General features: G+C 44.1%; 2 protein-coding genes across 2 annotated transcripts in view; both read left to right on the forward strand.

Annotated features, from left to right (window-relative positions):
* tmem176 (transmembrane protein 176) overlaps positions 1-4,814 on the forward strand; it is a 17,935-nt gene extending 13,121 nt beyond the window's left edge. Inside the window, exons 6-7 of the mRNA XM_080880410.1 lie at positions 3,173-3,289; positions 3,830-4,814. Of these exons, the coding sequence (XP_080736536.1) occupies positions 3,173-3,289; positions 3,830-3,889 (177 nt within the window). The 3' untranslated portion in view covers positions 3,890-4,814. The remainder of the gene's footprint in view (positions 1-3,172; positions 3,290-3,829) is intronic.
* A 5,973-nt stretch (positions 4,815-10,787) lies between these two features.
* On the forward strand, positions 10,788-12,785 carry tmem109 (transmembrane protein 109). Its single transcript, XM_080879944.1, has 3 exons — positions 10,788-10,933; positions 11,165-11,267; positions 12,223-12,785. The coding sequence occupies exons 1-3, from the start codon at positions 10,859-10,861 to the stop codon at positions 12,594-12,596; spliced, it is 552 nt and encodes a 183-aa protein (XP_080736070.1). The 5' UTR covers positions 10,788-10,858; the 3' UTR covers positions 12,597-12,785.
* Positions 12,786-12,788: the final 3 nt, after the last annotated feature.

The following is a 12,788-nucleotide window of genomic DNA, read 5'->3' on the forward strand; positions in this document are numbered from 1 at the left end:
TGATGGAGCACCTCTTCAACCTGAGCCTGAGGTTGGGAAGAGTCCCACAGCTCTGGAAAACCTCCTGTGTTGTACCAGTGCCAAAGACTTCACGCCCCAAGGACCTCAACAGCTACAGGCCGGTGGCTCTGACATCCCACCTGATGAAGACCCTGGAGCGGTTGGTCCTGGCTCAGCTTCGGCGCCTAATAAGCTCATCACTGGACCCACTTCAGTTTGCCTACCAGCCTGGCATTGGAGCGGATGATGCCGTCATTCACCTCCTACATCGTTCCCTCGCTCACCTGGAGACCGCTGGAAGCACTGTGAGAATCATGTTCTTTGATTTCTCCAGTGCCTTCAACACCATTCTTCCCTCGGTTCTAAAGGACAAGCTGGTGAACTCTGGAGTGGACCATCACCTCACTACCTGGATCCTGGACTACCTCACCGACCGACCACAGTATGTGAGGACTCAGGGCTGTGTGTCGGACAGGGTCGTCTGCAGTACGGGGGCCCCACAGGGAACGGTTCTGGCTCCGTTCCTCTTCACCATCTACACTGCAGACTTCTCCCACAATTCCACCCAGTGCTTCCTGCAGAAGTTCTCTGATGACTCTGCAATAGTCGGCCTCATCACTGATGGGGACGACAAGGAGTACAGAGGTCTGACCCAAGACTTTGTGGACTGGTGCCAGCTGAACTACCTCCAGATCAACGCCAGTAAAACCAAGGAGCTGGTGGTAGACTTCCGCAGGCACAAGCATTCTCCACTGCAACCACTGAACATCCAAGGTATGGACATTGAGGCTGTGGACAGCTACAGGTACCTTGGTGTTCATCTGAACAATAGACTGGACTGGACTCATAACTCAGACGCCCTCTACAGGAAAGGGCAGAGCAGGCTGTACCTGCTGCGGAGACTCAGGTCGTTTGGAGTGGAGGGCCCACTCCTGAAGACCTTCTATGACTCTGTGGTGGCTTCTGCTATCTTTTATGGCGTGGTCTGCTGGGGCGGCAGCATCTCTGCTGGGGACAGGAAGAGACTGAACAGGGTGATCCGAAGGGCCAGCTCTGTTCTAGGATGCCCTCTGGACCCAGTGGAGGTGGTGAGTGACAGGAGAACGGCGGCTAAGCTGTCATCCCTGATGGACAACGTCTCCCACCCCATGCAGCAGACTGTGACAGCACTGAGCAGCTCCTTCAGTGGGAGACTGCGGCACCCACGGTGTGGGACGGAGAGATTTCGCAGGTCTTTCCTCCCCACTGCTGTCAGACTCCATAATAAAGACTTTAACTGATCAAGCACACACATCCATACATATGCAATAATACTAAGTGCAATAATCCTTTCTGTCATCGTTGTATTTTTACTCAGTTGTATATAGTATTTGTATTTGTATTCTATTTTTATCTTATTGTATATTTATTTTATTTTATTCTACTGTATATAGTATATTATTTTATTCTATTCTGTACAGTTGTGTACTGTATTTATTCTTATTGTATTCTAATTTTTGCGTCATAACTTTTGCACTGTCCACTTCCTGCTGTGACAAAACAAATTTCCCACGTGTGGGACTAATAAAGGTTATCTTATCTTATCTTATCTTAAATATTAGGTAAAGTCTAAATTAATAATAGAATAACAGGATAGAATAAATAAGCATAAAATAAATAAACGCTAAGTAAAAGCTAAATTAAAAAGGTGGGTCTTGAGCCTGTTCTTAAAAACATGTACGTTCTCTGCGGCCCTGAGCTCCTCCGGCAGGCTGTTCCACAGACGAGGACCATACCACTGAAAAGCTGCCTCTCCGTGAGCATGTGTCCTGACTTTAGGGACAATCAAAAGGCCAGTACCAGAGGACCTCAGGGTCCGCGAGGGTTCGTATGGTAAAAGCAGATCTGAGAGATAAGAAGGCCCAAGACCATTAAGACATTTAAAAACCAATAAAAGAACTTTAAAATCGATCCTATTGGACTTCTCTTGTACGACACCATGATTTGTACAATACTACACTGTACAAAGTACGAGTGAATGGTTTATGATGTGTGTGTCTGGCCCACTCAAGAAAAGTAGCTGGATAGTCTAGTGGTAAGACTACACACCTTTGGAGCGGGAGTCGTACGTTCGATTCCCACCCAGTATCTAGTACGTGTCTATGCTAAAAAACCAAGCCCTGGAATGGTGAGGCTATGTCTGCAGCTAGAGCACAAGCATTTCTGTAAGGGGCTGTGTTAGAGTGACCTTAGGGTCCTAACCATGTCCTAACCAAAGCTGTTCTTCAGTGTCAATGGGTTTGACTGGAGGGCCAGCTCTGTGGAGCGTTTTACTGATTGACGAAACATCTGTTAGGCCAAGGACAGTGCTGACTACTATATGAAATAGTGGTGATATTAAAAACAGATACAAGCCTGTGTTGGAAATCACTGTGTGGGCTTCATGCAGCAGCTGGCAGTTAATACAGTCCACTGTAGCCACAAATGCAAGTTAAAATTGTTCCATGCAAAGAAAAAACAGATGTAAACACAGTCGAGACACGTCTCCAACTTCCCTGGACATGAGCTGATTTAAGATGGACTGATAAGAATTGGAAAACTGTCTTATGACACTTATGAAACAGTTTTTCAATGGGCAGTTATCTTGTTGGAGGACACAGACTATAGACAGCGTTTCTGATGGTGTAGGAGTGCAACAGTGCATCTATGTTTAGGTTTTACATCTGTGAAGGACCAACTCATTCTGAACATACATCTGGGTTGTGGAGCAACAAATGCTGTCATGCAGATGTTTGTTTGGGGGTTTTTACAGATGATGCTTATTTACCAAAACCCATTCTGCACATATCCAAGACACAGCTTAATAGTCAATGAGCACGAAACTGGCCTGTCTGGAGACAACACACAGAAAACATTTGGACCATTATGAAACAAGAAATATGATAAAGAATTTCAAAATAAGAATCTCCCACTTGCCTTCATACTCTTTTCAATAAAATATAGAATATAGACTTGAAATAATTCATCATTCATGTTAATGATCCATCCAGACATTTATTCATTAGTTTAAGTAGATCGATGGATGGATTACTTTGCTTGTATACAGCAAAAGCACAAGTAATGGCACTGAGCATGGATAAATTGTGCAATAATTAATGCATCTTGTGTGAAATGTATGTACTTTTCACAACAGAGGCTGAGCAGGGGAGTGAAGTCGTCCCTCCTCGTCTTCACTCTGGCCCAGACAGTCATCGCTGCCATTCTCTGTGTCCTTCTCTTCAGGCAGAGGCGTAGCTTCGTATCATACACTGTAAGTATCCAGCTCTCAAACTCTTCATAGTCTTCATACTCAAAGTGCATCTGGATCAAATCTGCAACAATGTCAGCTACAATACCCATCTCAACATTTTGTTTGCTGCATGACAATCCTCTGCAGGTTAGAGCAGGATAAACAGGCTGGTTTGCTTCACTGTGATGGGTTTAAAGTAAAGGCCAGTGTGTGACTGGTGCACAGTGGCTGTGGGTTCATGGTCAGAGATTCATATGAATTTTAGCTGATGATGCTGAGATCCTGAATTCCACCTTCACATCAACTTCATGCTTTGCACAAAAATAGAAATGCGCTGCAAAGAACTACTATTTGCTGTCTTACTTTGAGTACATGTTGGAGTCTGTAATATTTACTTTTACTCGAGTAAATGAGTTGAATCAGTACTTCAACCTTTACTGGAGTATTTTTTAACAGTAGTATCTGGACTTCTACTTAAGTACAGAATGTCTGTACTTTTGCCAACTCGGTTGTGATTTGGAAAGATGTCTGAAACACCGACTCTCTTTATTTCTTTTGCAGCCTCTCGGTGAAGCAGCTCCACCCACTTCAACACTGCTTACATCGCCCGACCTGAACTGATCAGTTATCCTTTGACTGATTGATCATCTGTGTCCTGATGATTGAAAGTCTTGAATTTATCTAACCCCTTACATCTACCACTTATTTACTCTGCTACCTGCCATGTTTACACAAGTGTGCCAGTTCTGTCAAGGGCCTTTCACACAGACGTAATAACTAGGGGTGCAACGATACACAAAATTCACGGTTCGGTTCGGTTCGATACTTTGGTGTCACGGTTCGATATTTTTTCGATACAAAAAAAAATGTTCATGCCTTTTTAATTTGTCATTTATTAAAATTATAAATATATATTTTAACTCAAAAGTACAGTTTTTAAATTTAACCCTAACCCTTGTGCGTGTTTTTTATTTTGACAGCGAATGCGCACCTGCGGACCACTTATGTGCAGCCCTGGTTATATAGTTCGTCATATTGCAGCCACAGAAATTCTTTTGTCCATGAAACCATAAAGCTGCACTTTCTTTTTGCCTTATAGTCTGATTTGTCATAACTTCTCCGTTTTGCGGTAAGCTTTTCTTTGGCTCTCACTTCTTCACCCTGACCTGTCTTATTTGGCTCAGCAGAACTAAAATATATATCTGTCTGTGAAGGTTCTCAGTCATCCAGGTCATTGTAGTCAAATATAAATCCTGCTGCTTTTACACAGGCACTCACATAAGCTCAGCGATTCTCTGCGCGATCAACCTCTCACATGTTTAAGCTGCGGGAGATTTCACTTGTCATGTTTGCATAGTAAGCTAACGATTAATAAGACGATGTCAGAGGAATTGGTGCACAAATGATCATCACTCACAGATCAGTGCTGTCGCTCTCTATACACAGTTCGCACGATTGCAAAGTGAAAGCAAAAAAACAAGCGCAAATTCAAACGCGATTTCAATATGTCACATATTGACAGTGGCTCACCGATGCCAATGACATAATTACCCAGCTACATTTCTGAAAGAATGCAAAAGCATTGACATATATTTTTTGTACAATAGCCCGACGGGCAGGGCAGAGATAGATTTTGGTAGCCCGACTGAAAAAAATCGCTAGCCCCAGGACGTCGGGCTAGCGATATTGCAAGCCCTGTATCTGATTGAGGAATCACTCATCTTTGGAAAAGAGAGTTTATTACAGAGAAATGTCTCTTTCCAAAATAAAAGCTATACTATCCGCTTCTTCTGGGCTATATTCTCAGCAGCATAAGGAGAATCACGTGCTAACAGCTGTCTAAATGACTCGGCTAAAGTTAGTAGCATGCTTGTTGTTTTTGTCTTTGCACTAGGATGATGTCGGCGTAAATGTGCAGTCATATTCGTCGTGTTCCCACTAGTGCTTTCAGGTTAATCTCGTTGAAATTACCTTAACACCACAACACGGAAAATCTCCGTTAACGAGCTACCGGCGATCGCCCCGTGCATGGGGCTAGACAGCCAACACGTTAACGAGCTAACTGCGCTAACACACTAGTTCCCACCCATGTAATTGAGCATTGCATGGCACATCCAACATACTGTTTTACTTTAGTCCATGACGCGCTTACCTTCAGGGTCATACGTCACATGAAAACCAAAATAATTCCAAACGCCAGATCTGAATGAGGGTGGGGGAGGTCCATGTGTCTTGCTAGCTTGCCCTGCGCTCTTCCTCCTGACTATGCTGTCTGTGTTGAGCGCTCAGTGGATCTGCGCTCGACAGTGCAGCCTAGGCGGAGTAGTCGAACGCAGATTCACTGAGCGCTCAACACAGACAGCATCGTCAGAAGGAAAGTTGATAAAATAAATTACAAATGTTGTATTGTTCGATACATATGCGTACCGAACCGAAAGCACTGTATCGAACGGTTCAATATCGATACGAATATCGTTGCACCCCTAGTAATAACTGTTCAACACTGGATTAATGGTTCATGGACGGCACATCACAGTCTAAGTGCAGCCATGTGTGCAGGGACGCATTTTTATCCAAGACTAAAGACTTTTTATTCTGGTATTCTCCTCTAAGACAACCGTACTTGTTATGTGTGGCAGATGATGTCACATATGAATGTGGAGCGTTTGGCTATGTCCAGTCACAACTGCTGAGTAGTTGCCCAAGGGGCCATTAACAAACAATTTATCCCCAAGGGGCAATTGTTTGTTAATGGCCCCTTGGGGATAAATAAAGTCTTCTGATAGCATACAGGGACCATATAGAAATGCACTGCCTTGAAAGAAAAAATGGATCATGGTTTTTGTATCTGAAGAATTTCATAGCTGAAAGATCCTGATTTTGTAATCAAGAGAAAAGGTTCTGCAATTTTCAAATGACATAAACAAGAAACTTCACTAAATGTGGAAGAAACGTACCTGCATGAAGAAGGCACCCAGTCAGAAACAAACCCTGGGACTTCTTCTTCACAGTCCAGTCCAGGTTTTTTTCCTCTTTCAGGTTTAAACGTAGGTGTGGCACATAGGATACAACATTGTGTGCAGTGTTGAGACCATGTTTCAAATAAAAATGTTATTGTGATAAGATTGGTGTTAAGAGAATTGTTCGTGCCATCTTTGACAGTATTTTGTGTAAAATTTGAAAACGTCATAAATGAATAAACACATCAAACCCACTGCGTGAGACAAAAGCACACTGTCAACACTGGACTGTGCAACAAATGAAGCACCTCTGTCATCAGGTGTTAGCGTCCTCACTTGAGACTAATTTTATAGCTCACAGGTATGTATGTAAAGTGCTCTGAGTGGTCAAAAAGACCAGAAAGTGTTCTATACTAAAGTAAATTTAACAACTTGCCCAGAGATTAAAGTGGAATTTGAATAGTGGGAGGACCCAAACTTCCAGTTCAGCAGTGCTACACAGGGGAATGGGCCACATTGTGATTCTTGTTGTGAGTTTCTGTCACAGTCCTTTTGAGTTCTCTCAGTTTCACTTGGAGCTTTTTTCTCACTTTTCTTATTCACCTTAGCATCTCTGTGGAGACACTTTACAGTATCATTGTTTCAGTATTTGTTAGTTTGGTCAGGTTTGTTGGTACAGCTTGGTTGAAGAGGCTTTGGAGGCTCCAGAGTGTCGCCTGGGTTAGACTGACGCAGGGCTAACACAGAGATGTTTTCAAACTTACACGGTGGTTTGTGAAGGACAGCTACTCTGTTGTTAACCATTTTATCTTGCTGTATACACTGCAAATCTGCAGTGCTGGCATTTCCTGTTCCATTAAAAATGACCAACCTGCAGGCCTTCTTCGTAAATAAAGAATAACCAGCTCTTTCTACGGTGAGAATTAAAGTTTATAAGATGACAAAAAAGACATTTAAAACATTATGAGGGCACTTACAGGCCTCCTGCTGCCATCTTCAGGACAAAACGCTGAAGCATTTTAGAGCATGTTGGAATAAAATTTGCTGTATTTATATTTTTGTTTGGTTTTTATTGCCTGGAGTTGTTTGGATAGTTTTCCTTTCTTTACTGGGTTCGTAACAGTAGTAGTCAGTGAAAGACTAAAACCAAACTCTACAGATTTATTACAAGATAGAAAAATGACTTCCTATTTGTTAGGTTTATATTGTGGATTGTCATTTATGCTTAGAAATATATAACCATATATTTTAGAGGTGTATAATCATTGCATATTGATATGTCTGATCCTTAGCAGTCTGCAAAGCCGGTGTGCCTCCCTCTGATATACGTACACATCCTAGGGTCATGAGAGAGTTCGTACCTTGTTTTATGGTAAACTCATCCATGTCTGCTTTGGTATAAGCACCTTTTGTTTAGCTGAACTGCTGGACGTCCAGGCCAGCAGATTTAGGGGAGCTGTTCACAGGGTCACATCTTGACCACACACGATATGTTAATGAAGCTATGCATATTCATGTAACCTCAATAAAGAGCAGTGCTACGAGGGAGCAGACGAGAGCGATGGGGTGAGCGATGGGGTGAGCGATGGGGTGAGCGACAGAACGCTCGTCAGTTCTCTCCCTCGTGCACGAGTAACACAGAACTTTGGTGGCTTGCGTCTTGCTTTAGTAGAGTTGTCGCGTTCCAGCGAGGGGTTTGTGCTAGACAGACCCATCAATATTTGTCAAAGCTAAAGAAAGGAGGCCTGACTGTCCGTGAGCTTAATTTGTAGTTTACTTTGGGTGCCAGTATGTATGCTGAAGTCTTAAAGACGTATCATACATTGATCATACCTCCACAGCAAAGGAAAAAACTAATCTGATGCTCAGCATTACAAAAAGTACTCAGTATAACAGTCAGCAGTCTCTGGGAGGCCGAGCACTTCAGAAGGTTGACAGACCAAGACTCTACTAATCCAGCTGGCTGTGTAGTCAAGCGGAGCAGTCCACAACCATCCACACCGGCTGTAGAGGTGGTGTAATCCCTGGCTGCTCCACTCTGCAAGCCAAAGTATTTCTGGGCAAGACACTGAATCCACGTTGTTCTCAGATGTGTTCACTGCAGTGTGAAGGTCACATGGAAAGCACTTTCATTCATACAACACAAGTGCTTGTGTGACCAAGTGGTCGGCGGGGCTATTAAAAAAGTGTAATACAATGACACCACCTAGGGGAATTTCACCCCAGGAAATAAAATCGTTTGGGAATAAAATACCCAACAACGTTTGCACAGGTTCAGGGATGCACACTGAGGCCGGCTCAAACATTAACAGTTTCATTTATTAATATAAAATAAGATAAAACCACAATGACTCTCCACAAACTGGGAGCAACCAGGAGAGGCAGTACCAGTTTTGCAATACCAGCACAATATGGAGCTGAGGATCGCCCTAGCCAGCCGCGGAAGCTGGAGTTTAGCCATCCGGCCACACTCGTATGAGTGAGTGAGTGATGTTGCATGAAGTGATCAAAGTGCTCCGGTACAATAGATAAGTGCTGTATTAGAACCAGTGTGTTCCCACTGAAGGATTTTGGATGTCCTGCAGCAGCAGACGACATCCAGCTGTACGTGTCTTTTAAACCTGAAGATGTTTCTAAGCTGCAGATTCTAAATGTGTGCTTAGAAACCATCAAAGGTTGGATGGCCGACAACTTCCTCCAACCTAATGAAGAAAAGACTGAAGTCCTTGTATGTGCTCCAGACAGACATGTACCTGACATAATGAATGCTCTTGGTCCTCTTTCAACATTTGTGAAACCGTCTATCAGGAACCTCGGGGTAACCTTTGATTCTGCTCCTACCCTGGATGTCCACGTCAAATCTCTGGTTCGGTCCTGCTTCTATCATTTAAGAAGCATTACTAAATTGAGCCCTACAGTGTCTCATACTGAACTGGAGATTGTTATTCATGCATTCATTTCATCACGATTGGACTACTGTAATTCACTGTTTACATGTCTAAACAAAAACTCCCTGGAGCGTCTGCAGATTGTCCAAAATGCTGCAGCAAGGCTTCTGACAAAACATCTAAATACTCTCATGTAACACCGTTGCTTATACAGCTGCACTGGCTCCCCGTTGAATTCAGAGTCCATCTTAAGATTCTGGTTCTGACCTTTAAGGCTCTTCAAGAACAAGCACCAGCCTACACCATTGAACTTTTACAGCCCTATGCCCCTAGCAGGTCCCTGAGGTCTTGTGATCAGGGCCTACTTGTTATTCAGTATACAAGACTGAAAACCAAGGGTGACAGAGCTTTTGCCACTGTGGCCACCAGACTGTGGACTCTCTTCCTCAGAACTTAAGATCTGCAGACTCAGTGATTACTTTTAAAAAACAGCTAAAAACATCTTTTTAAAATTGCATTTTGTTAACTTTTGACTGTTTTTGTTTTATACCTTGTGAAGCACTTTGTGATCTTTTATCTAGAAATGTGCTATATAAATAAAATTTTACTTACTTACTTACAAATATCACTGAATACGTTTCTGTGTTATTTTTACTGCCATATGGCAAAACGTGTGTTACGTGTTAAAGCTTGTTACCTTTTCAAACAAGTAACATTAATGCTGCCATCTCTTAAATGCTACCATTCGTATCATAAGCTACTGAAATGCACCCATGAGATGCATGTCAGGTTATTTTGAGAAAAATCGTTTTTCGAAAAACACCAAACAACTCACCTGGAAGAACCAGGTCAGTGGACAACTCACCTGGTTCTTCCTGCTCTTAAACAGACTCTCTGTTGTCTCTCTCTCCATCCTCCTTACTCCTTCTTTGCACTGACAATCACACACTAATTGTTTGAACTAGAGAATCACATCGAATTATTTGCTATTATAATTGCAGATAATTACTGCTGTGATGAAATCTAGGGGTGTCTGGGCACCCCTCCAAAAAGGTCTAAACTGGCCTATTGGGGCCACAACCAGTTTGTGGCTGAGCAGAAAGAGAAGAGAGAAAAGGAGAGCATGAGAACGAAACACAAGAACCAACAGTGGCACATACTTCCCTTTCCTCGTTCCTGTTTCTTTAAACTGTTTTTATTAGACTGTGTCAGCTGCCAGAGGTTTTTACCAGTGTTCCTGTGAGGTCTGCTGCACCATCCTGTTTGAGCATTGAATTTAAATATTCTCTAACTGCACCCTAACATTACCAACATGAGAGAGAACAGACTTCTCACCTGCACAGATAAACAACGGCAACAAACAACCACAGCTCAGTCCGTGTGCAGTGCAGTGCAGCGTACCGTAGCGTACTGTTGTAGAGTACTGTGATGTGTAATAGAGTAGTGTTGTACTGTAGAGTACTGTGTTGTACTGTCGGGTACATAAGACTGTTTCATGTTGCATGCAGCTGCACACTCGTCCCAGCAGGGGGCAGACGTCCTTTATTCATACGGACTTTTTCCACATCCTGCTGGAAAAACTTGACCGCGGTAAAGTTGTGTACTTGTAGCTGGATGTAGTTTCCTTTGTAGTTCTTCGGAGTAGACAGTGTGATTAAGAAGCAGTGCTCACGGAAGCGTTTTTGGCGGGCTTTGTGCTCTCAGTTTAGGGGGAGACGGAGTTTGAGACTCTACCAGAGACCATGCAGCAAGTCCGGGACACCCTGGCTGACTTGGCCGAGCAGGGCACGACCTACCTGGGCAGGCTGGTGCCGAAGGTAAGAAGCGGAAGTAGTCCGGTCTCCGTGGAGCGGATTCTCGGCATCCAGTTTTGAACTTGTGTGTACACGATCAGGTTTTATCACCACACTAGCCCTGATTAGAAACCATAATAATTCGACATTCAGAGAGGGGACTGTTCGCTCTCGCTGACAGTCACATCAGTGAACTTTGGCCGTTTCTCTGTGTTCTTACCCTCACTGTTGTCTGAAACAAACCTGCCTCTGCAGGCTTTCTCTCAGGTCCTAGCTGTGGTTGCAGGCAGCGTGGCCGGTGCTCTCAATGTCCTGCTGCACTACGTCTCCCAGTTACTGCAGGCCTCTGGGATCCAAGGTGAGCATCGTTTGTTTCTGGGCTGCACTCAAGACCAGTTCAAATATAGCAGAAGTGGGTGCTGCCACCTTGTGGTGCCATCAAAGCCAGAGACTGTGGGCAAAGTTGTTTTTCCAGCCTTGACTCCCCTTTTGGATAAAAATGTTTGGTAGGTGCTTAACCTGCTGAGCATAAACCTTTTAATCAGAGATCCATGGAGCCTTGGACCTGTATCTGTTGGATGGATCAGCTGAATGACTTTATTAGAATCGAACTGAAGCTTGCTGCGCTTCACATAGAGGCGAGAATCTCAATATGAGCGACTCCGTACAAGAGCTGGTTCATGCCAGTAGTTCAACTCGCTGGCACTGTTATTCTGCCTGCCTATTGATCCTGGTTATTGGTTCTCCAATCAGCTGATTTCAGTTGGTGTGCAGGAGGAGGAAAATAATGGCTCAGTCTGCAGCGTGAGCATGGATGTTACTTTTATTATTACTGCACAAGGACGAGAGCGTGATGGTAAAGTAAACTGGACACATGCAGCTGCATTCTGCTGCTAACAGCATCAGCTGCACAGACAGCATGCTAACATGTTTGCTCTGTGCTCAGACCTGAATACTCCGACACAGATCACACGTGTGCGTCCTGCAAACCAGCAGCTGGGTTTATGTTGTTAAATGAGACCGTGAGTTTCAGGAAAGGAGTAATGTGAAATTAGTGTAACACGTAACTTTGTAGAGTAATAACTCCAACAAGGAGAGGAAACACTTTCAGCGTGCACAAACATTTGACCAGACAGCGTGTAGTTCATCTGCATGATGTAATGTCTTTGGTATGCAGTCAGAGATGGTGGAGCCTCTCACAGCAGAGCCAATGAGAACCCGGTGATAGCTCCCATCTGTAGCGTCGCAGTAAGAGTGTCAGTGGAAATGAGCAGCTTTGTATGAAATGTAATTTCTGGTGCTTTTTTCCACAGTTAGCCTTCCTACCAACAAAGTGACCCCAGAGGGCCTGATCTTCGTCATTCAGTGGGTCCTCGCAGCTCTCATCTGCTACTGGCTGATTTCTCTTGCCTTCCGATTGGTTGCCTCCACTCTGATGTGCGCCCTGTGGTTTCTGAAAGTCGGAGTCGCTTTAACCTGTTTTGTGCTCATCCTGAGCGACTACAACGTGGGCACGGAGGCAATGGCCATCCGACTGGCTGTCCTGCTGTGTGTCTGCGTCCTGCTGAACGTCGGGACTCGGGGAAGTTCCAGTGCGGCTAATCAAACTGCTCGCCTCGAGGAGCAGGTGAAGATCCTGGAGAGACGGCTGAGGGAGATGGAGAGGTGGACGAGGACAGAAGAGTGACGGAGAGAATCTTCTGACAGCCAAGTCAAACGACAGTCGCCCGAGGATCTCTGCATTTAGGATCGTTCTTCAAATTCACAGAAAGCACGGCACATTCCCAACAGACTGCTGAGCGGGAGCAGATCGAGCTCGTAGACGAGTTGATTGGATGCAGCTCCCTCCCAGATACGCCCACATATTTGGATGAAGTTT

The sequence above is a fragment of the Rhamphochromis sp. 'chilingali' genome (genome assembly GCF_963969265.1).
Source record: "Rhamphochromis sp. 'chilingali' genome assembly, chromosome: 4".
NCBI classification, from domain to species: Eukaryota; Metazoa; Chordata; class Actinopteri; order Cichliformes; family Cichlidae; genus Rhamphochromis; species Rhamphochromis sp. 'chilingali'.

What these genes read in the sequence shown, in the direction of transcription:
- tmem109 (XM_080879944.1), top strand. Translation starts at nt 10,859, where the DNA reads ATGCAGCAAGTCCGGGACACCCTGGCTGACTTGGCCGAGCAGGGCACG. An exon ending in TGGGCAGGCTGGTGCCGAAG is followed by an intron (nt 10,934 to 11,164) that starts GTAAGAAGCGGA and finishes CTGCCTCTGCAG; the next exon opens with GCTTTCTCTCAGGTCCTAGC. An exon ending in GCAGGCCTCTGGGATCCAAG is followed by an intron (nt 11,268 to 12,222) that starts GTGAGCATCGTT and finishes TTTTTTCCACAG; the next exon opens with TTAGCCTTCCTACCAACAAA.